General features: G+C 38.0%; 3 protein-coding genes across 3 annotated transcripts; 1 reads left to right on the top strand and 2 right to left on the bottom strand.

Annotated features, from left to right (window-relative positions):
* The first annotated feature begins 840 nt into the window (after positions 1-840).
* On the top strand, positions 841-3,431 carry LOC145905896 (acylamino-acid-releasing enzyme-like). Its single transcript, XM_082993216.1, has one exon. The coding sequence runs from the start codon at positions 902-904 to the stop codon at positions 2,999-3,001; it is 2,100 nt and encodes a 699-aa protein (XP_082849342.1). The 5' UTR covers positions 841-901; the 3' UTR covers positions 3,002-3,431.
* A 299-nt stretch (positions 3,432-3,730) lies between these two features.
* LOC145906094 (acylamino-acid-releasing enzyme-like) lies at positions 3,731-6,136 on the bottom strand. Its single transcript, XM_082993480.1, has one exon. The coding sequence runs from the start codon at positions 6,110-6,112 to the stop codon at positions 3,998-4,000; it is 2,115 nt and encodes a 704-aa protein (XP_082849606.1). The 5' UTR covers positions 6,113-6,136; the 3' UTR covers positions 3,731-3,997.
* Positions 6,137-9,055: 2,919 nt separating this feature from the next.
* LOC145907213 (putative ATP-dependent RNA helicase TDRD12) lies at positions 9,056-23,838 on the bottom strand. Its single transcript, XM_082994642.1, has 32 exons — positions 23,818-23,838; positions 23,538-23,681; positions 23,122-23,255; positions 22,933-23,052; positions 22,699-22,760; positions 22,350-22,432; positions 22,169-22,272; positions 22,024-22,090; positions 20,888-21,582; positions 20,649-20,711; positions 20,303-20,471; positions 19,780-20,031; positions 19,263-19,459; positions 18,849-18,984; positions 18,402-18,515; positions 17,854-18,028; positions 17,452-17,579; positions 17,292-17,395; positions 16,859-16,979; positions 16,286-16,429; positions 15,683-15,831; positions 15,420-15,540; positions 14,532-14,657; positions 13,631-13,729; positions 12,942-13,108; positions 11,462-12,623; positions 11,044-11,205; positions 10,448-10,611; positions 10,180-10,274; positions 9,787-9,854; positions 9,641-9,731; positions 9,056-9,195 (listed from the first exon to the last, which is right to left on the bottom strand). The coding sequence occupies exons 1-32, from the start codon at positions 23,836-23,838 to the stop codon at positions 9,056-9,058; spliced, it is 5,577 nt and encodes a 1,858-aa protein (XP_082850768.1).
* Between the last annotated feature and the right edge of the window lie 438 nt (positions 23,839-24,276).

The following is a 24,276-nucleotide window of genomic DNA, read 5'->3' as shown; positions in this document are numbered from 1 at the left end:
GGTATTGGCTGCAAAACAATTTGCTTGTTGTTTTGTTAGGTTTATTTCGGTAGAATCCTTTGTCAAGATTGTGTCATCAGAATATCACCAACACTTGACTACGATTGTTATGTTTGTTAGCCTGCAAGTCCTTATCTGTACGGATCAAAGCAATTAACATTGTGGCCCTGTCTAAGAAAGAAAATATGTACAAAAATATAAACATACTGTATCCAGTTGTTGTGTTGTGTGTGTAGTAATTACAGTTACAACTTGTCCTTTATACGCCGAAGTAGCATGATTTCGGTTATGACGAAAGTTTTAGCATTCAACAACACATCAGTTATGTTGCCATTAAGTGTATTACGCTTAAAAGCAAATTTAAGATCGCATTGCAACAATGACACAAAATAACATTTGTTTTTAATTCTGGGATTAATAAAGGGAATTACCCACATTTACACGTCCGTTTTTTATTTCAACGAAATATTTTTTTTCAACAAAAATTTCACGCACAAATAAACACAACGCAGTTACTCATGAGCACAAGCAGATTTTGGAACAAATTAAACTTGATTTGATTTTTAACCTACTGCGTATATTCTTTATTGGATAATGTCCTTAAAATCCTAAAGTATATCAACATTGCACATACATGTAAATATTTAGTAAGATGTTTAGGGAATATACAACTTATAGTAGGAACTACTAAATTTGCGCTGTAAGAACTTTTGCAAAAGAATCCCATTTTTATATAAAATATTTTAATCGTTTTGCCATTTCGCAACATATCTTTCTGTGAATAATATGTTTCTTAAAAAGGTAAAATTAAATCACCTTGTTAAAAATATTTCAGTGGGGAATTTGTAAATTGCAATTCATTTCAATTTAACTTTGAAAAAGGGAAGTTTTGGATGCAAATATGAGTGATCACGAGGAGAAGTGTGTCTCTATTTATGAAGATCTTGCAAAGATACCAACTCCAGTAGATGTGGTTGCTACGAAGTCTGATGATGATAGTCCAGTGGTACATTGGGAGGCAGTTTGGAGCCAAAGGGACTTGGAGCGAAATGTCAAGTTTAATTTCAAAACAACTGGAACAGTTGATAAATCTAACATGAATGTCGTCAAAAGTCCATTTTGTACGGAACCAAACAATGAAAAAATTGTAAGATTGTCAAATAATGGAAAGCAACGTGCTATTGTTAGGGAGGTGAAGATAAAGGAAGAAAAAACACAGTTTTTGGAGATTTGGGAAGGATCCAGCAGAGTTTCATCCACTAATCTGACTGGTGAGGAGAAACATGGACCCATTCACATCAACGCTTCCTTCTGCTGCCTCGAGTGGTCACACAATGATAAAAAAATGCTCTATGTGGCGGAAAGAAAAAAGCCCAAAACACGATCCTATTTTAAGAAGTCTGGAAGTGATGACAAAGATGTGAAGAGAGGTGATGAATATGTATACAATGAAGAGTTGGGAGAGCAATTGGTTGGATGCTCGCATCCAATTGTTGTCACGTTTGATGTGGAAACGCAAGCAATCACACCGTTAGAAAATTGCTTGCCAGATGACTTCTGTGCTGGTGAAGCCATCTGGTGCAAAAATGATGAGTCAATTATTGTTTTGGGTTGGAAAGTTGAACCTTGGAAACTTGGGTTAGTTTACTGCAAAAACAGACCCAGTGCTCTTTACCATTTTAATATTAAAGCTGATGAATCAGCTGCTTTGACTGATGCAGAGGCCTGTGCGTTCTCACCAAGGCTGACACCAGACGGATGTTCTATAATTTATCTGGAATCAAAATGCTTTGGTCCCCATCAACAGTGTTGCAAAATGGTAAAAATGGATATTTTGTCCAAAGAGAAAAAAGTCTTGGTGGATCTTGTTGGCCAATCACAGCAGTTAGAGGACGGAAAAATATTCCATGGCCTGTTTTTAAATAATATACCCAGAAATACTTGGTACGGGGATGAAATCATTCTCAGTAGCTCCAATAGAAGTCATGTGGCTGTATTGGGAGTAAACTTTGTAACAGGAAAAGCACGAATGATAAAAGGAACAGAGAGTAACGAAGTGTTGTGTGTTCTTGATGATTTAATTTTCTTAAGCCACTCATCGCCCAATTCACCACCATCCCTATTAGTTGGAAATCTCTCAGATTCTCCGATCAATTGGTCTGTTGTAGACAGTCCATCAAAAAGTAGTGAAGTTTCCGACAGATTTGGGTGGAAAATATTGCAACACAAGCCTACTTTGGTGCATGAAAACTTTCCAGATCTTGACTATGAGTCCATTTTGTTGCAGCCTAGTGGTGAGGGTAAACTGCGAGGTGTCATTATCAATCCCCACGGTGGCCCCCATTCTGTTTATCCTTGCGGATTTGACTATTTTTCTGCTGGTTTTTGCATGCTTGGCTATGCAGTTTTAAGGATTAATTATCGTGGATCTCTTGGGTTTGGCCAAAACAGTGTTTATTCTCTTCCAGGACTAGTGGGTACACAGGATGTCAGTGATGTACAACAGGCTGCCTGTGAAACAGTAAAAATGTTGAATGTGCAAAACTCGGAAGTTCATGTTCATGGTGGGTCTCACGGAGGTTTCTTAACACTTCAACTTATTGGACAATATCCACAATTCTATGCAACAGCAGCAGTCAGGAATCCTGTCACCAATATTGCTTCTATGGCTAAGTTAACAGACATAGAGGACTGGTGTATGTGTGAAACTGGTCAGGCATTCCACTACCAGCTAGAGGCAAAAAACATTGATCACAGAAAAATGATAGAAATGTCTCCAATCAGTCACGTTTCCAAGGTTAAAACTCCTTTGCTAATGATGCTTGGTAGTGTGGATTTGAGAGTCCCGCCATCTCAAGGCCATGAATACTTTAAAGCTTTGAAAGCACATGGAGGCAAAATCAGGCTTTTGAAATATGTTGAAAACGACCATCCCATTGCAAAGGTGGATGCAGAGGCAGACTGTTTTGTTAACATGGCTCTATGGTTTTACAAGAAATAGCTGGAATTCATATGGACCAAGTCTGACATTAAAACCAATCCAGTGTTTAATTACAGTTGTACCTGATCCTAATTTTAGAAAACATGACATTTTTTTCAATGTAGTGATTGCTATAGTTGCCACGGCGATAATCTTTATCAGTGTAGAAGAGTCCAGTCACCTCCAGCAATCTTTTGCTATTCCCTCAAGTGCATATTTCCCCTTGTTCCTATTGTTTATCCATCACAGTAGTTTTAGTAGGAGTGTCTCTCAATTTGCAATTGGCCGAGCCGACAGTTAGTCTCACCACAATCAATCTGTATATCTGATTGTAAACAATTTTGCATTCATATTCATTTTTTATGTTGGTTTTTAAACTGCATTGTGTAGGTTTTTTAGTGATACCGATAATGCCTGTAAAATACAAGCAAAATATATATACCATGAACAACATCACACAAGCGACTTACGATTACTTGCAGGAGTTGTTATAAAATCTGATACTGAGTCTTTGTTGGCCATAAAGACAATAGGGGATTCAAATAAATTGTTACTGATGCTGCCAGGCATATTTATTGCTTAATACTGCTCTTCTGGCAAAGTATACAAACATTCATTTTCCTGCATGTGATATAATCGCAAGTATAATTTATCATGAACACAACAAGTCTTGTATGTAATGTAATATTAGTTTTAAGATCAAAAAACAGGTGTGTTGGTCTTTCAACTTGAATAGGTAATTTGTGTAGAGATTGCTAACATGCACTCAGCTGTGACATGACGATGCACATTGACGGTACCTGGCACCAGTAAGGTTTTGAAAGGCAGTTGTTTTAATAAGTTCAATCTACAAAGTACAGACACATGATAAAGAAATAAAGCATGGACAATTCACACACCTCAATCTCAAAGACCAAATGTGTATAATTAATGAAAAAAGCATAAATTTTCAAGATATAAATACTAGGTAATATACATCAAAATGTACAATTTTGCAACTTAAACCTCATGCCACAATCATGTCAGATTTTCATCGAAAGGTTGTTTTATTTCACCCTTGTTATGGAACCACAGAACCATATTGACAAAGCAATCGGCTTCTGCAAGTACTTCAGTGATGGGGTGATCATTGTTAGGATAAACAAGCATTTTGACCACACCCCCCGCAGCTTTCCTATACCGGTAGCATTCAGTGGACTGAGACGGTAGTACTCTAATGTCTGCACCCCCAACCAACATCAACAAAGGTGCCTTTATCTTAGAAATGTGTTTCACTGCAGAGATATCCATCATTTTGTTGTAATCATACTTGGAGGGTTCTGACAAAAATGAGAAAGTTTCGCCTGTTTCACAGAAACACCAATCAGGTATATCAGTGACCCCAACCATAGATACAACGTTGACTGTTGGGTTAGATGTGACGCCAGCAGCATAGAAATCAGGAAATTGTCCCAACATTTGCAATGTCATGGACCCTCCGTGAGAGCTACCATGGATAAACACATCTACGCCATGTTTTTTTAGATGATCAATGGTGGATTTTACGGACTGCTGTACATCACTAACATCCTGCGTTCCAATATTTTTTGGCAAAGAGTAAACATTGTTTTGTCCAAATCCAAGTGAACCACGAAAGTTGACTCTGAGAACAGCGTAACCAAGTTTGCAAAACCCACAACTAAACAAATCGAAAGAAGCAGTGTGGCATCTATGAGGTCCGCTATGGGGGTTAACAATAAGGCCTTTTACTTCACCTGATAAAGGTGTTAGCAAAATGGACTCGTAATCAAGATTGGGATACTCTTGGTTTACCAAGCAAGGCTTGTACTTGGATATTTCCCATTGAATGTCGCGCATGATCACAGAGGGGCCATTGATTTTTACCCAATTTACCCTGCTATCAGATACTGTACCAAACCGTATGATGTCAGTAGAATTAGGTGAAGAATGGTTTGCGAAAATTATGCCATCGTAGACAGAAAGTACTTGCCAACTTTCAGTAGATTCTAGGATATCAACTTCTCCACTCTTTGAATCTACAGTAATTAGTGCAGTATTGCTTCGGTGTATGGTGCTAAGAACAATTTTGTCTCCAAGCCAAGCTGACTGCGGCAAACTAAACATATACAGGCCGTGGAAGTCATCAGGTCTATTTGCTTCTTTCACAGTATCGACAAGCACTTTCTTTGTCCTAGTTGTCATATCCAACGCCATCAATTTGGCACATTGCTGATGAGGACCAAAGCTGTGATTTTGCAAGTAAATTACTGAAGATCCATCAGGAGCCAACCTTGGTGAAAACACACAAAAATCTGAATTTGTTAGGGCAGTGAATTGCTTGCTTTTAAAGTTGTATTCATATAAAGCACTGGGCCTGTTCATACAGTATATCAAACCAAGTTTCCAAGGCTCAACTTTCCAACCCAAAACAATAAATGATTCATCATTTTTGCACCAGATGGCTTCACCAGCACAGAAGTCATCCGGCAAGCAATTTTCTAACGGTGTGATGGCTTGTGTTTTCATATCAAACATGACAACTATTGGATGCGAGCATCCGACCAATTGCTCTCCCCACTCTTCATTGTATACATATTCATCACCTTTCTTCACATCTTTGTCATCACTTCCAGACTTCTTGAAATAGGATCGGGTCTTGGGCTTTTTCCTTTCCGCCACATAGAGCAATTTTTCATCCTTGTGTGACCACTCGAGGCAGCAGAAGGAAGCGTTGCTGTAAACGGGGCCATGTTTCTCCTCACCAGTCAGATTAGTGGATGAAACTCTACTGGATCCTTCCCAAATCTCCAAGAATTGTGTGTCCACATCCTTAACTTTAACATCCCTTATAATAGCACGCTGTTTTTCATTATTCGACACCCTTACTAATTTTTCACCACTCATTTCTGAACAACCAGGATTTTCCTCTACTCTCATAGTAGTTTTATCAATCGTTCCTGTTGCTTTGTAGTTGAACTTGACATTTCTCTCCAAGTCTCTTTGGCTCCAAATGGCTTCCCAATGCAATATGGAGCGGTCATTTTTAGATTTAATAGCAGTGAAACCAACCAAGGAAGGGATCTTGGCAAGACTTTCATACACAGAAACACATTGGTCCTGAAATTTTGACATAATTTGTCTTTTTTTAAAAAAAAGTGTAGCCTATCCTAAAGCAAAAATATATTTATTTGTGCTTCCTGACTCAAACGTTTATTTCTGTTTCAATGTATGCAAATCACTGCATAATAGCAGGGCTTCCCAACCCCAGGTGATATGTATAAAAAACGCCATTTAATAAAATATTTTTTGAAAAGACCCATGCTGATCTCTGCAAGCTCCAAAATACATTTGAAATCGGACTACCAATGTTGATGTTATTTAAAGTTTCGTCCGCTACCATCACTTGGTTCGTGAAACAACCATTCCAAAATCAAATTACTGTTTGGATCTGCAAAACGAAACATGCGGCATTACTCTGCCAAGTGTGATTGGTCAACAGTGTTGACTCATCACCACCACAACATGAACGTGACATTAACCGTAACATTAAAAATACGTCTTTTAAGCACGTTTCAGCAACATGTACAGGGTTCGAATTAGCAGTTCGCAATTCGCGAACCGTTTTTGGAGTTGTTGCGACCCGGTTTTGAGATTATTGCGATGCAACACGAAGCAGATTATGAGGCGCCGCATCGTTCTTTATGTAATAATTCGTACACGCAACAAGCGCTGATGCAAACAACGTTGTTAACTTTTCTTGGCAATGTGAACGACTATCTTTCAATTCTCGTATTTTGTTAAGCGTATATGTTGCGCAAGTTACTGAAACGATGGCGATGTATTACGAAACAAATATTGGGTCAACGAGTTTAAAACAGCAGGTTTTAAGTGTGATGCACAATCGCGTACGAAGCAAAATTTAAGTGTTGGAATTTAACGTTTTTGCGATACGTTTTTTTACCGCTAATTGATGTATGTGCAACTAACTAAGCACGTATGGAATTATATTGGCTAAAAAGGAAACTCAACCTAGGTGTGACTTCGGCGTTATTTCAAATTTTTATCCATCGCTTGCTAAGATTTAACTTCAAACTTTTATTTGATTCATAACAAAGAGAACGAAATAAAGATAAATCGTCTGTGGCAACATAATAGCAGTGAAAAGAACCGAATAGAGAACAGAATTGAATGCAAATTACAGCTTGGATTTGCAAAACGAGAGATGCGGCATTACTCTGCAACGCATGATTGGTCACCATCACAACATGTGGTGCCATCAACCCATTCAACCATAACATTAAAAATCCAAGCATTTTCAACACTCGTTAAAACTCAAGCATGGTGCAAGGTACCAAGAAAGTATGGAAATTAAATTTTTTTTTCAACAACTTAGCCTTCATTTTGCATTTTCTCAAATTTTTATCCATCACATTAGGTTTGCCATGTCGGCACTCTGTCTCGTTTGTGAGCTTCCACGAGCAAATAAACTGCACCAATTATGGCATATATGTGGCAATTTGCAGAATATGTCATGATAAATATGAGGGACAGACTGAAAATAAGTTTTTCACTACATAGAACCAACATTAAAAAATTTGGAGAACTTTTAACACCAGTGCCACGGGTGACAAAAGTGCATTACTCCGCCATTACGAAGTACACCACCATCAACAATTCAGCGAAAGACCAAAGCTAGCGGAATGCTACCGTGTGGTGTTTTTACAACAACCGCCCATGGACCAATTCGACACACACGAGGACAAATGGCACAAAAATCAACATTCAAAGATTAATTTTACCGTCGGTTATACGAGCCCAGCACATTTTATTTCTTTGCTTTATTTTCATCTTTTTATCGTTGTTTAACCTGAATAAGCAATGGATGCCTTGGATGATGTACTTAAAAGTAGGTCAGACGTTACAGCTGATCAGAGTGCCGTCCGGTGTCCAGTATGTTAGCATCAGCGGTTTGTGCCGTTCGGCCAGTTTTATCGTTTAACTATGTCTTGTCTGTTTATTTTGTTTGTATGGAACTAATGATACCTAATAAAGCGAAACATGTATTCTAAAAATAGTAGCGTTGACACAAACGTTGTTATAGTAATATTTGAAATTGACATTGAAGTTTTACTTGTGTCACGTCAAAGAAGTGTTCCTGATCAGGTTTTGATTTCGTGAAGTCAAAAGATTTTTTTGCTCCTAAGATTTCAGTTTGAACTTTTATTTCATGCATAATGAAAAGAACGAAATGAAAACGAGTCGTCTGAGGCAACATAATAGCAGTGAAAAGGAAACCGAATCGGGAACAAAATCACGATGCAATTCAATACCAAGAAAAGCACCGATTACCTTTGGTGATAAATGATTATTTTTCAGGTGTTTGAAAACATTTATTCCACTAACCGGAACAGAGCATCCGCATCTGTGCGGTTTTTCTACGTAGCTAATATGCGCACACAACAGGCATTTAATAGTGATGTTAAATAAATAAGCTGTCCGATAACATAGGAACGCCAATTTAATTTTGTTTGACTTGGTATGGGTTTGACATTAAGTTTTCAAATATTATTGTAAGAACGCTAGATGCCAATTTAATAACCGTGAAGTGTTAATATTTTTTGATTTTGATTCACCGCCGATTCTCCGCAATGGAGCGATCGGAGACGACGTTTCTTGCTTAAGGAAACACAAGCTGACATTGGATTTTCACCAGTCAACAAACTGGAACAGAAAATTGGAACTTTGGAACGAAGAGCGACAAAAACAGGGCTTTCTAAACTAAGGGTCGCGACCTGCTATGCTTTAAAAACAAGAACATTTGGTTGTACTTTTTCATAAAGTAAGTCCCTCCGGGTTGATTTTCAGTCGTATTACTACAATTAACTGTTGCAACAAAATATCTAAATTTCACGGTCGAACATTACGGGTCTCAATTTTTCTCCAGTCAGAAAAGCGAAAATTTGGGAAGCTCTGTTTTACACAACCACTGGATTAAACATATTTCGCAATAAAACGGAAACAAACATCTGCTTGTAAACTTAATGTGGGCATATTTTGCATTTCCAAGGTTTGAACTCAGATACCGAACAAATCATTCTCGTTGTCCGTGTCGGTGTCCACTGTAGCTGTGTCGATATCCATTTCTGTGTGAGCAACATATACGTTGAGGTAAAGAGTGCGCTCGAAGTTGGCGAACGGAAACCTTTGGGGGAACCCTGGACCCATTTTCGTACAATTTTACATGACACTTGAGGCATGCGACATAGGTGCGTTTGTTTTGGTCTGTCGTTGTTCAAATAATAAGAAAGCAAAAATAATACCAACTGTACATTTTACAAAACTTAAACGCGATCACAAAGATTTGTGAATATTTCCTTTGCTATTTCCTTGTAAAGCGCTTTTCAGTCACAACTCTTTTTTATCAAACGATGATATTTCGGCCACTATTCGTTTGTGTTACGCCAGTGGTTTAATTATTAACATTTGAAGCTAAAACCATTTTACTAGAAACATAAAACAATAAACCAAAAGCCAATCTGGTTTACATGGAAGGATAAAGCTAAAAGTGGCTGAATTGTGCCCGTATATTAAGGCCATGAAGTAATTACAATTACGCCTAACTGTTAAATGTCATAGCAACTAACCATAAAGCAAACTCACCGAATCTTATAGGCACAGGGGTGTAGGGTCTACTAGCGGCACTTTCCGTATCGGTGTCGATGTCGTTGAAACGATCGTAATTCAGACAGTCCTGTAAAACAGAAATGTCTTTAAGCCAACCCTATTTTAAATTACAAGCACGTTACCATTCGCTTGGTGGTCGTTTTCTTGGGCTGTTCTTTAACTTCAACCTTCACCTCAGAGACCACTTCTGCTGTGAATGTCGAAGAATAAGGTTTAGCGACGGAAAAATGAAACTGTTTTACAGTTCAGGGCTTTTTGTAAAATGCTGTCGTATGTTTAAAACCTATTATACATATACAAATTTGTCGTTTTGTTGCATCAACTTGTCGAAACTGGCGGCGATTTAGTTAAATTTTTTTCACAGATGTTTTCGTCGTTAGTGCGTTTGACTACAGCAGTGTTTCCCAAAATTTTTGTACTATACTTTCGAGGCCGAAAAACTTCAAAATTCAATATGGTCTCCCATGATTATACAGTTTAAAGGTAAATTATTTGGAAGGTACGAGTCCGCTTACCATCACTAACTTTCATCGCTTGTTCGGCTTTGTGACTGACAATCTTCACGAAAATTGAACGCTTCAAATGCTCGTGCTCTTTGCAAGGTTTCAACCTGGTAAAATCGTTAATTTTTTCTGCGTATATTAGCTTGGGCTTCCGTAGAAAAAAATGCAGGGATGGACTGTTATCGTAATGTTGTGTTTTTTTTCTTATGTTGCTAATTGATATTCTGTTTTTCAGAGGGTCAAAAGGGGCCCTTGTGGAAACATGTTACGAGGCACTTACTTCATCAACAAGTTGGCCAAGTCAACATCCTCAATCTCCTTAAGCAGCGATGGAACCTCGGCCAAAGCATAGTCGACAAGTTCAAGGGCCACAGTAACAGCAGAAGACTTAAGCTTTTCTCGGTTGAAGTACAGGAGAAGGTCCCGTATCAATTGCACCAGTTCCTGCAATTGCAATAAGTACACACAATACCAGTTATTGTGTATAAGCTACAGACAGATGGCCACTGTTTCGACCTAAAAGGTCTCATCAGTGCAGCTGGTGTGACTATAAGACGACTTTGCTGACCAAACGGCCAAGCAAAGACTTCCACTTTGTGGTGACTACACAATCACCGTCATCCGTTGGGCACCAAACTAGGTGCAACCAAAACGGAGAAAACAAGGTGGAAACACTATGACCAAGCAAAGCTTAACCAATAGTGCCGTCAGGCCCCGTGTCACAATAATCATGTGATCGCCAAATATAAAGGGCCTGCGCAGTGGGGCGATCCTGCCTTGCTGTGCGTAAGCATGGCATTACTTCTGCTTTGAATAATCATGAATACCAGCTATATGACGAAGCTTTAAGGCCGCTGAAACTGAAAAATTATGAACCTGGAGGGCGTTTTGAATCATCATTTTCCCAAGTGCCAGGGTTAACCCATCGACACTGGTGTTTTGATCCACCTTTCCTAGTGCAGCAATGAGATCTGTCAAGGAGATGTGGTCTGACAGCGGTACGTTGGCGATGGCAAGGGCCAAAAAACTCCCGAGAATCTGAATAATGAATTTTCGTGCTGTGTTGTTACTGACAAGGTAATAATAATGCAAAAATGGTACATTTTAAGGCAAGTAACTCGACAGGCCTGGTTATCACAAAAATTAGGAGTCTAAGAATCTTACAAAGGTATCTGGTATTATTGTACATTTGTATAGCACAGAAATCTTTAGGCTTGCAACGTCTTCGGTGACGCGAAATAATAAAGATCTGACTGGCATTTGGCTTTTTACCATGGGACGAAAGGTTGCTTACCAATACTTGCTCCTCCAGGCCCTGAACATCATAAAGCACAGCTTTCAGGGTTTTTATATCCCTCTCTGTGACGTCACAAGGCATTTCTCTCGCCGCCATGTACAGCTCCTGACAAGCCTGCAACCTTTCTTCACCATGAACAGAGTGGGCCAAACGCACACATAGAGGATGCAGCAACCCGTCTGAGGTATCAGGGTCTTGGCCTTTGAGCTCGTCTATTAAAGGCAGGCTTTCGGTTTTGGGCATGTCTTTGGCAAGAATCGGGTGTTCCTTAGGCTTCAAAATGCATTCGTTGTGGCGTAGTGGCGTCGGTGCAACCGTTTTGCATTCGTTATTGGGATTATAGGTTGGGGTGCAAGTTGAGGCATTTGAAGAGACCGTGTCAGTCTTAGAGGACTTTTTATCTTGCGACAAAAATCCGGATATAGAACCGGACAAATCCGGTTTTACGTCTCCAGACTCGTCAGTAGAACTTTTGCTTAAAGAAGCAACGACCATTGAGCTGCTTGTTGTACTAATGCTTTTTGCATCGTCTACATCGGAAAGATCTTTGGTAGAGTCATCCACGCTTGTTTTGACTGCGGATGGCAAACTGGTTTCGCTTAACGAGGTCGAACTCAAGGAATGTTGTTTTTCCGGGCACGACTCCATGGGAATATCGAGCAAAGAAACCTCAACATCAGAAGTCATGCTTTTTTCTGGAACCTCATTGGTTGATTTACCACTAAGGCTCGATAAACATGACAGCCTCGAAGAAGAAGCACACACTTCCTTTAATGACGTCAGCCTTGTGTTGGACGACATTTTGCTACTAAGCGATGATTCACTATCTGTTGTATCGGGATACAAAATGTGGCTTTTTCTTGTGGCGCTCGATTGGCTGGAAGCGCGCGAGCTCAATTCTCTGCAAGGTAAATTTTCAGCGCTGGAAGGTCGCGGGAAAGTTTCGCCGCAACGAATTTCGCCTGAAACTGGAGGCAAAAGCACAGGTTGGTTTTCAACTCCGTTTTGCATGGAATGATTTTCGGATTTAAGTGGTGGCGTTGGGGAGTTGTTTTGGTGTGATGTGGGTACAGCTGGGCTCGGTTCTGGTTTAGTTTTTTCGCTTTCAGCGGAGTCCAGGTGCATCGCCATCACGACAACTTCGCACTTTTTATGTAGGCTGAAGAAAGTTTAGAAAAAAGGTATTGTTTTCGCTTAAATGCATACATTTAAAGAAAACTAACAGTTTCACATTAATAAATGAATTTAGCCCAAATCTTGCAACATTATCGTCTGAAATGAGCGAAGTTTGCAAGTTTAGAAAAATAATTTTCCCAGTTTTCTGTGCTGAAGATAGCACTAAAATTTTAACTTTGGTAATAGAAAAATTTTCGTACAAAAACACTTGGTCAGGGCTCGGGATTCGAACCCTCGTCCTTCGGTTTCCGGTATAACAACAGCAACAGCACGATTTGTTTGTGTCAAGTCTCTGACTTACTTCTTAATGTGATCTGGATTTTTCTCAGCGAGTCCCGACCGCAGAAGTTCCGCCATAACGTTGCAGTCTGTGATGCGGACGGCCGAGATTGGAAGATTGGAGCGAATCAAAACCGGCCGCAACCACACTGTATGTCCCAAGGCCAAGACCACTTTGCCCTCCACAGTCTAAAACACACATTTGTCACATAGTTGACAAAAGAAAAGTTATAAATCGTATTTTAATCAAAAATCGCTCTTTTTTAAAAATTTTTTTGCATATTTTCTTTGTTAGGCCGACGCCTTTTCCATAAAAAAAAAACGAATTGGACCAGTAGTATCAATAAGCAGCATGATTGATAAAGTGCTAGTATCATAGCAGATTAGCAGGAAAATTTCATGTTTCGCAAAACACGGTCGTATACCAGGCATGGGCAAAACTCAGGGACGAGGAACACGTGAGTATAAAGTGGTGAAAGGCACGAAGTCTTTACCGTGGTTTTTATTCAATTTATTTACATTTATAAATAAAGTGTAGTCGAAAAGCATGAAACTTGTCTGGTGTGCCCAGTATATATATTTTTATAAATACTTGGGTGCAAAATAAGTGGAGTTAATAACTTTGAATAAAAAAGCGAATTTATAAATACTAATACACAAATTATATATAGAACGCAAAAAAACGGTTTTTCTGTGTAGAATATGAGTCACCTTGTCGTATATCATATCATGGACGCATTCGTTGGCTTGAACCGGCCAGAATAAATCCTTGTCGATGGGCTTCACGCAACATGCTTGGATTTCAATTGCCTAAAGCACAAGCAAGGCATGTACATTCAAAGAGATTACGGTGGGAACGTGTCAAGTTTAAAAAGTTCCTACTTTTCAAAATTATGAAGATTCACCATTTTGCAACAGTTTGCCGGAAAACGGTTATGTGTAAGTTTTCGCAATAAACATTTTTATGTAAGTAACTGAAAGGATATACAAAGTGACATTCAAAATATGCACATCACTGTGCGCTATACGAGTTCGTGTTAAAATTAGGGATGCACCGAAAGTTCGGTTTGCCGAATTTATTCGGCCAAAACTAAGGTTTTTATAATTATTCTTACTTTTTTACCGCATGTAACGATTGGAATCATTGTTCAAACTGCACCCATGTGTTCGTTTTATTTGTTTATTTTCACCGAAACGATGAAAATCAAATTTAAGCAGTTGGTACAGCAGTCGGGGTTATTTTGTAAGTGCCAACAAAAGGCTGTATATGATAGGATTAGATCCAATACAGCACATGTTTTCTTTAATTATATTGCGTATAAGAGATAGATACCAAAATTAGTTTCGGTTTATTCGGCCGAAACCGAATATTCTGCAAAAGTTGCTGTTTGAAAAAAAAATGCTGTATCGGTGCATCACAAGTTAAAATGGAGCTTTGCTTGAACCATACGCTGTCACAAAATTTAGTTAGTTCGATGTTACTTTTATCAAGGGAATTTCTCCCCTATTCACGCAAGAAAAACAAATAAGATATCAACGGCAAATTTAAAATGCCAGACAATGTTCCATAGCTGCATACGATTTCTATTTGGTCAAGCGCAAATGAATCCACCTGGAATGGGTAAGCTGCAAGTGTCTGTGGCAGACGATATAAGCTGTCCAATGTCGCAGTGCACGACTTGCCAGTGTCCACCATACAGATCCTCAACTTTGTAAGTCCCGCCGGTGACTTCCAAGCCTGTGTTGACATAGAAGTTGAATGGTTGCATAGGCGTCGATATAGGGGTGACATGTCACCCCTCACAAACAAACAGGGGTGACAACGTATGCATTGTCACCCCTGGAGTTTGTTTCAATTAAAAACGATTGTCAGAAAAACCACATGCATTATGCTATGCGTTACGCTAGTTTCACAAGACCTGTATTATCACCGCCACAATCAGGACAAACACAAGTGTCTCGTGGATTGTTACGTAACAAAGTAACACGAAACGAAATTTGCGTCGTTTGCCGATGTTTAGGGCGATACGACTGACGAAATGTTTTTTGCGTGTTGCTAAAACCTGGAAAAGTCACCCTTAATATTTTACAAAACGGTAAAAAATCGACGCCTACGAATGGTTGTAATATATATGTATATATATATATATATATACGCCCAATCAGTGTGGGCGGCAACAGAAAACAAAAATAAATTGCACAACAAACAAGATTTATGATAGCACAAGATCACGAAATCAAGTTGTTGCCATATCTTTACTAACCCCAACAAGTTGGAAAACCCGGCCATATCACTTAAGTCAGTTATTTAAAAGATTTTTTAAAGCGCACTTTCTGCATTACACTAATCATTATAGCTTCTGTTTTCAAAATGTCCTTGAACCACGTTCCAAGCGCAAATATAACAATCATTGATACGATAAGATATAAAAATTATTAATAAGACTTTTGCGGGATTATTTATTATTTGACGCCAAACCGGACAATTCACAGCACTTACGCCCGTTCGCTGGTGGCCAATGGGCTTTTTCAAAATAGCTCGGTAGAACGTGTCCGAAGATCGAAAGGCGAAAACCTGCCCAAACTTCGGCAAACCCAAGAGCCTTTCGTGGTCTGCAGATCTGCGTATTTTAAGCACGGTACGTATCACAATACTCCGAAACGAGTTTTTTATTATTAAAACGTGCAGTAAGACCCACATATACAATCGTACATTTTGTGAGATAAGATAGTGTTCAAAAATCCTCGCGAATGATTTCCTACTTGCTATATTGATCCATTTTTTGCGATATAATGTTGAACTTGTTGGATGACATCACTTCCTGGCTGTTGCACTTAATCACGTGACCGTAGAAAAGAGTCGCATTCACCACGCACGTGACTTTGAATTTTACGAAACCATCTGTTGGCACCTGTAATCACAAACAGGATATTGTGCGTTACAGTGTTGATTTGTCTAATAAAAAATAATCGCTATAAAGAGAATAAACGACTCTGTCTGAATTGGTCAGTCGATTTCCACATTAAAGTGCGTTCAGATCCCTTGCATACATTATGAATGCAACGCCAAGACAATCACTAAAAAGCGGGCTACAATTGTCAAGTTGTGTGTAAGCTGCATACAGATGGCCACTGTTTCGACCTATAAGGTCTCACCAATGCAGCTGGTGTGACTATCAGACAACTTTGCCAACCAAACAGCCAAGCAAAGACTTTGCTTATCAATTGTCAGGTTGCCTGATAAAAAATCATCCTAATATTTTTAGCATCCACCACTTTCGGTTAAGTGACCGATGATACTATCAACGGAGCTAACAGCATCACGGAACTGTTTTCCATCTAGATGAAAAATTCAATATTTCCAACCTTGGCAAACTTTAAGTCTGTGTTCGGAAGGTCAAGATGTTGGTTGACGTAATGTCTATGGACACAAGACAACGAGTCTCGGCAGTTTCCGTACGCTTTCAAGAAGGGACACAAACCTTTGCGATCTTTAATCGCCTCTCCGCTCTGTAAAGTAAACAATACCATATACTTTACATATGACGGCAAAGGAATAAGTCTGGAGTTAACACAAAATCAGAGGGGATTTAGAAGGGGGCGAATTGGTGATCCCAACTAGAAATAATACCAAAAAATGGCGTAGTCGCAGCCGAAAAGGTTGTGTCAAGATTGGTTCTCGTTTATCACTAGCGTGATTTGTCTAGCGCATGCGCCGCTGCTATTTCCTCGTCTAGCGACCAAAATCGCTATTATGCATAATAATGAGTTTTGGATCCTAATCGACCCCCCTACAAAAAAATTTTTGGACGCACCCTTGCACAGTGTTTCTTTAAATGATTAACTATTCGGGAAAATTAAAAACAAATCCAAAGGCACATTTTTGGAGAAACAGTTTTACTATTAGTTTCCTATAGTTGGCGGGAACAGTGAATTTACCTGGATGGTCTTGTTTGCAAGTATTTGCAGGAGTGGAGGAATTGGTTGAGATAAGCGTTGAAGAAGTTTTGTGACTCCCATCACCTCACCGATATTCTCGTTGGTCAGGAAAATGTGGGAGCTGTATTGGAAAATAACAACTTTGCAAAATTTGTCATAAAATTACCCTTAAACAATCATTACCCCATACAAACTAACAATTGAAATTGTAGCCTTTGCAAATTTAAAGCAACATACCAGGTCATCAGGGCGCACAGTTTAAGAACCACCATTACAGCAAACTAATAAATTGCCAATTAAAATAAACCACTCCACCAAACAACCATAACTTTAACCAACGAATATTAACTCAAATTAACCAGTAAAAACCAACCAAAAAGCAAACATCATACTATTACAAGCACAGAAGCTGGCCAATTATAATTCAACATACCGCGGCTTTTTCTTTTCGTCTTGCATCTGGTAGAAATACTGCATGAACCCAAGTCTTAATCCAAAGACAAACTTGTCTTTTGCAAGTTCAAAATGAATGGAGATCTGAAACACTCATTTAAAGTCATCGAGAAAAATGAATGTTACTTGTTAATTTATACTTCAATGTTATCAATGGGAAGAAATTGCAGTGCGTCATCAGTTACAATTAAAACTGGTGCAGTTGACGCCTCGTCATGAAACTGTTTCTGAATGTCTTGGGTCTCAACGCTCATCATAGCACCTTCAACTGAAACATGAACTTGTTTATCTGCCTCTAATGGTACAAAGACAATTTTTGGCCAAATTCCATCAAAGCACTTGAAATAGAAGCCTATCTTTTATTGTAATGTTGTGTGTAGGTTGAAGTGTTTTCCAACCTTTCTACTCACAAGGGCCAGATTCATGTGAAAAAAAGGTTTGGTTTACCAAAATGTCAGCTTGTGCAATTAAAAAAAATAAAATATTGTACATATTTAATTTCTGATTTAAACTTGGTTGATAAAAATAAGCATTTCTCATACCTCCCACACAGTGTATACTTGCACAAGTAAGAGCAACCATTATTTTCCTCATGGTGGCCGCAAAACGAACAAAAATCCCAATTCCCCCGTTTCGATTAGAAATTACAGATTGTACAAGCTCAACTAAACAGTCAAAGCTCTTTTCTCTGCTCCAGATATGAACTGTGTGATGCACCTGTTTTTTGCCAACACATTCTGTCGCATCGTTATGTTTTATGAAATGTTTGTGTGCAGAAAATTGTTTTAAAATAGGTAATTCAACTCGGTGACTTGTGTGTTTGGTATGTATTGTTATTGCTATGTATTGTAGGTTCAGGCAAGCAATTTATAAAATAAACAAGAAAACACAGTAATATTGCATAGATGTGGTTATGATATTAAACTCTCATTTTGCAACCATGCAAATTATTTTAAAATGTTGGTAAATTTATTGATCCATACGTTGTTGCACCATTTCAGGTGTCAACATGTAGGTCATATTATACTTTCTACAACAACACTTTTTTAACTGTGCTTATATGTTTACAACGATAAAAAGCATCTCTAACCTTTCCAAACACAGCAGCCTCCAAGGGATGGTTTATGTAGAGTAATGGGTCGGTCATGTAAGCATCCATAAATGACTTAATTCCCTTCGTCCATTGAATACCAAATCCAAATATCTTTTATACAAAGTCTTTTAAGTTAACACAAGTATGGCTATTTTTGTGATCACCCGAAAAAAAATGTTTCAGGCTTTATATGCCAAAATGTTATTGTAAAGGTTTTTAAAAGCTTTTACATAATACTTATTTCCAGAATAATCGCAAATTTTTCTATGGTATATAAAATTTAAAAAAATGGAATCCGCAATTAACAATATGCCCATTGGTCACTATGACAAAACATCCCAATACAACTTCGGTCAGTCCATTGTGAAAAAAAGACTGACAATTGCAAAATTTGTCATACTGTCAATATGTGTTTAATTTATTTACAACATAATTTATCCAGACCTTTGGCTTATATCTGTGTATTGGTGGGCGGTCAGGATCAAACAGTTGTATTGACCACATCTGCATTATTTTGCTGACTTCTTCTGTGAATTCTTCAACAAGAACATGCATGCTGTCCAGCACCAGGTACTCCAATCTACAAATCATTTTACATGTGTTTAAGGCACACATTATTTTAATGCAACAAAATCAATTTTTTTGAACAAATATTTTAATTTTATAGTAGTATTTCATCTGCCATCCTAACGTCTTTCCTAACTTCAGCACTTCTGGAAAAAAAATGCAACAAGGCTTTTGCTGTTTCAATGAGCAGTGCCAGAATAACAGCAATTATACATTTATATTTTAACACTTGGGCATTTTTAACAATTTGTTTTACTGTGTTGATATACTAATACCACAAGAAATACTAACTTATTGAGGGAGATATATTTAGCTTGACAAATTCTGATGAGAGTGTGAGGAGAAACTACAAGGATTCTACATCCTGTCACAAGCTCTACTGCTCTCTTGCTTTCAACTGCTGGACCGCCACAAATTCCTACCACTTGGTGGTTTTCCATTGGCTTGTCGGAGCAGTTCAAAAATGATTTAAAGCAATCGGTGACGCTCTACCAAACAAGAATAATTGAAGGTAAAGTTTGTCCTAACAGTTTGTTTTTTTGCGATTCCTAAGTTACACAATAAAATGTCCATGGTTTTTCAGCCAGAATGGGTTTTGATGTAGTATTACATACATTACATAATTATGCTTATAAAGGCCTTAGCCCTTAGCACACAAACAAAGTTATTTCGAGAATATAGACATTGTAGCATTTCAGCTCTTTACAATTCCCTCACAATAACGATGGAAAAATTAAATTATAGATGAATGAATTACCGGATAAATAAAAAAGGCTTTATGAGCTCTGTTTCTTAAAATGTGTCTCACCTGTACATCCTTCCAAGAAGAACACAGAACAACAATTTCAGGATTTTTTCTGTGCGTCAACTCGGGATCCAGGGGATTGGGTTGAATATCTTTTGCCACTGCTTTGTGCTTACACAACATAGAAACAAGCGGTGCAACATATGCGAGAGTTTTGCCACCACCTGATGGAGCAAGGGCCACCAGGTTTCTTTTCTCCATGATGGCGGGCCAAGCATGAGCTTGCACTTGAGTGGGCCCTCTAAATTTGAGGCTCTAAAAGGATGAAGAATAAGATTTTTGGGAATGAAACAATTAGAGATAAAAATACACAAAGTTGTTGGTTTTAAACTTGGAGATTACAAAGCTTAACTGAGCACATGAGATGTTAGAGCAAAAACAGTCGAAAGAATACCAAAGAATACTGGTAATTTTTTCCAAACTATTTGCTTGCAGTGCATTTGGAAATATTCACGGCACTTTTGTGGCACACCAAGTATAAATCTATTGGAAGGATTATTTTACAAGTAAGTGAAATGAAACAAACCTCCAGCAAGCCAGTGATAAATGATGGAAATGGAGTTTTGCAGAATAGTGGGTAAGGATTGGGTGGTTTGTATCCCTTCACTAAAATACTGCAGTGGTTTCTTGTCACCATGGATGGAGCATGATTCACACTAAAAGTTGATTCACTCTTCTTATCAGGTTGAGGAGATCTGTAAAACAATTTTCTCAAATAAAATATACACAAGTGACTTTATTACATATTCCATGATAAGCAAGTTCTGTCAAAAACTCATTCTTTTCGAAAATGTTTTTCAATGAAAGCACACAGAAATTTATTGATATGATGACGATTTACTCCCACAAAAGTCAAAATATTTTTGTTTTACCCGAGAGATGGTCTGAAACCTCTTCTTTCATCTTTGTTTGTGTCCCCACCAGCAAAGGCTGACCTGCAAACATGAATATCAAGGTATTATTGTGGACAAGCTGAACCAGAGCCACTTTTTCTTGACAAGTCATAGCGATATAAAAAACTCACAACTCTGGACACACTGGCCCTCCTCTACCAATTAGGTCAAAACATTGACCAATTAAAAACTTTAAAATATTAAAAACAAAATTTTACATGTCTAATTCGTTTGAGTTATCCTTCTCCATAGTCAAGCTCCTGTTACCGACGGGTTTCACTTCATCTTCCCCTTCACCATCCAACACTTGTTTAGCCTCTGCCAGCAGTTTTTCGATCAACAAAAACTTCTTCTTTGTATCCTGTTTGTTGGCAACAGTGTATGTCACCACATGCTCACCACCACCAGATATTTTGGAGATTTCATGTAGGGTGTTAAGCAACACTGGTGACACAGGAGTAGTACCAGGGTTTGAAACATTCCTTGAGGGTGTATTAGCTCCTGTTTCGCAAAATCCATTCCTGTTTTTGATTTCCAATTTTTGAGCTGTATGATCAGAATCAAGAGAAATGTTATTCACCATTGAACTAAGTGTGCTGCCCTTAACAACACCATTAAGATGGCTTTTGGACTTTTTGTTGTCAAAGCTGTTTGCACGTTGAGCACTTTTTGCGTTGTTGTGTACTGCAGGAATAGTGGAAAATGAACTGTTTGTGTTGTGCGATTGAATTGCTGACAGATTACAGGTAAAAAGAGATTGGTCTTTTGAACTGGCTGGCATGTCATGCACAATAGATGATGCAACCACTTCATCCTTAGAATTCGATAAATTTTTGCTGCATGGGCTTGTGTTCGGACGTTTTGGGCTGGGATTAGATCCTGTTGAATCGCTGTCGTTTAGACAGTCAGATACCTAAAATTTAAGTTATTTTTTTAAAATGGTTTGCAAATAAATCACTACTAATCCTATTTCATCGTTGCAAAACAAAAAAAAACAAAAAAATACAAATTTAGCAGCCAGAAATTGCACCACTCAATCTCTGACCAACAATTTACATGTAAACCCATCTTGCATTTACACGGTTTGTTTTGATGACAGATAAAATTTGTACAGGCACATTTAATACCGCTTGTTCAACTACCAACTTTCTTCCTTTTGATAACTTGGTAATTCTTCTTATGCTTTTAATTCAATTACTGTGGTCACTTATTTGCTGCTAATTGTGCGAGAATAAATCATGCTTTACTTTCCCAAACGTACTATGAGATTTAGTTGACATATAGCTAGTCAGCAGTACACCATACATAAGCAGTTACCCTCAAGCCAAAAACTAGGCACAGTTTCAACACTCACCTCCTGCATGAGTTTATCCAAACTGTTGCTCATTTCCAGAGACTGCTGGGAAATGTTAAACTTTGGGCTGCAATAAAAACCAGTAAATGAAACAATTTTGTGGCAGTGGTCTTATATATGTTAGGTTATACACACAAAGTCTAACCTTTTTACAATAGGGGAAGTAACCGTAGCAACAGGACGCGCCTCGCTGATTGGAAGAGCAAACTTTTTGTTGATCAACAAGTCAGCAATGGAAACTGGGTTCATCTGTAGGCAAATAAGATTTGACCAACACCACAGCTGGTACTGGATAGTATGTTAAGACCTGTCTGAAACAAACTTACCTTAGGCATGGTAAGGTACAAGTAGACATGGTGTACTTTATTTTCATCAACCGATACTATGTCAACCAAACCTTTTGAGCCAGCTACAACAAGGATATTTTTAAAAGGAATACCATCCTTCTTTTTAAGGTTTGTCCTAAATGCACTCATTATTCTTACAATACATGGCAACCAGCACAAAGGCAATGCAGCAAATTTGAAAGTGACTGTTAATTTTCTCTAATTAATCATAACCAATAATAGCCTTAAAATGGTTGAGAAATGCTGCAATATTATAACCTAAAAGAAGGTGGCAGCCTTTGGCATAATTTTGTCAATGTTTATTCAAAGTTTTGTCCATAAAACATACCCAAGTAAATAAGTTCCTTGAAATATTTGGTGGCTGACGAATCCCATCTAGTTTCATGAGATCTGAAAGGGTTGATAAAAATTAAAAGAAAGTAAAAGTGGACGTTGCAAAAGTATAAAAGTACACATTCTTGAATTTTTAAATTGTTGTATTCCAGCTTGGTGCTATTTTACAAAAAACAGCTGAAGTCAAGTTTTGACTAATCACATTTGAATTTGTAATGAAAATACAAACCGAATTTCAACTTCGTCTTTATGATAGTCTGTCCAGAGGCATGTTGGTGTGATTCCGTAAAGTGAAAACTTGAGCCCTTGGGTTGGTTCATCCCAGACCCATGACGGACTTACGAACAACCTGAAGAATAAAAAACGTGTTTTTAGGGATATCAGATCATGCAGCTACAGTTTAACTGGGAAAACGTACCTGTTTGATTCGACCAGTTGTACTTCTAGCAAATCCACAAGAAAACAACGAACTTTACAACCATACGGCGTAACTAAAACAGATTCCACCACAGCTCTTTGCCACAACTTTGCCTCATAATGGACTACACATTTCTAAAATAAATCTAAATTCAACTTTGATGGAGGATGTGTTGTAGATGGCTAACCTTACGTATGCATATTTTTGTAAACAAGACAAGCGCAATTTTCTTGTGACTACAAAGCCTTAATCTTAGTAGGCCTATTTGGTTATACCACAGGTTTTATGAAGATAAAGTATATGTGAAGCATTTTTTAAGTACTATCGTTTAGGCCTAATAGATTAAATTGAGTAGCAATTACGTAGTGAGCGGGTAAGTCTGAAACACACAACAAAAGTATTAATTCGATACTAACCATTCCAGCAACAGGGTTTGTTAAAACAGATTTATAAAGTTGGTCGTTTCCAAAATAATCATCAATTTCTCGCTGCAGAGCAAGAAACCTTGGACTTGAACCTGATCCATCCTTGATTCCCCAGAAGCAAAATGGGTTTCTTGCCTTTGCAATATATTTAATTACAGGTACATAGCAAAAAATGTTGACAGACACTACCTACTATTTTGGATTAGTCACTGTATTAAGGTTAAAATATCTTGGAAAAAGCAATATGCAATAGCAATATAAAAAAGCTCACATTTTTTATTTGAATTTTCATTGTATGGAACTTCCTCTGTGCAGTTGGTTACCTGGTACATAGATGTAGAATAAAATAATAACGTTTAACAGCATACAGTTGCAGAACAAAGAAAAATAAACATGGGTTCATTTATGCACGTGTTGAGTTTGCCGCCTTTTTTATTCTTGATATTTATTGCGTAATAAGGGCTGCAAATTGTAAACCTGAATTATTTCGTCCCACGCATGTGCTGTAACTATAGTTTTTTGGGGGATTTACTATTGCAGAAGACGAAAATTACCGCCAAATAAAATGTATCAACTAGCAAGCATATTTGCACATTCTATGACAAAACATTATATCATTTTTATCAAAAATAATAATCACTTTGAATGGTGATTTCACAATGTTTGTTTTCCTAACTTTTGCTAGGAAAAGAATGCCCAAAAGAAAATTATATTTATAAAAACTCCCGAT

Source organism: Ascidia mentula, chromosome 6 (genome assembly GCF_947561715.1).
Source record: "Ascidia mentula chromosome 6, kaAscMent1.1, whole genome shotgun sequence".
NCBI classification, from domain to species: domain Eukaryota; kingdom Metazoa; phylum Chordata; class Ascidiacea; order Phlebobranchia; family Ascidiidae; genus Ascidia; species Ascidia mentula.
The sequence above is the reverse complement of the archived record's forward strand: the minus strand, read 5'-3'. Positions and strand labels throughout refer to the sequence as shown.

Bases quoted from the DNA above. Each gene is read 5' to 3' on its own strand.
- LOC145905896 (XM_082993216.1), top strand. From the start codon at position 902: ATGAGTGATCACGAGGAGAAGTGTGTCTCTATTTATGAAGATCTTGCA.
- LOC145906094 (XM_082993480.1), bottom strand. From the start codon at position 6,112: ATGTCAAAATTTCAGGACCAATGTGTTTCTGTGTATGAAAGTCTTGCC.
- LOC145907213 (XM_082994642.1), bottom strand. From the start codon at position 23,838: ATGAAAATTCAAATAAAAAAT. The intron at 23,256-23,537 runs GTTAGTATCGAA...GATTTATTTTAG, and splicing joins CAAACCCTGTTGCTGGAATG to AAATGTGTAGTCCATTATGA. The intron at 16,430-16,858 runs GTAAATTCACTG...TTTACTTTACAG, and splicing joins TTGCAAACAAGACCATCCAG to AGCGGAGAGGCGATTAAAGA.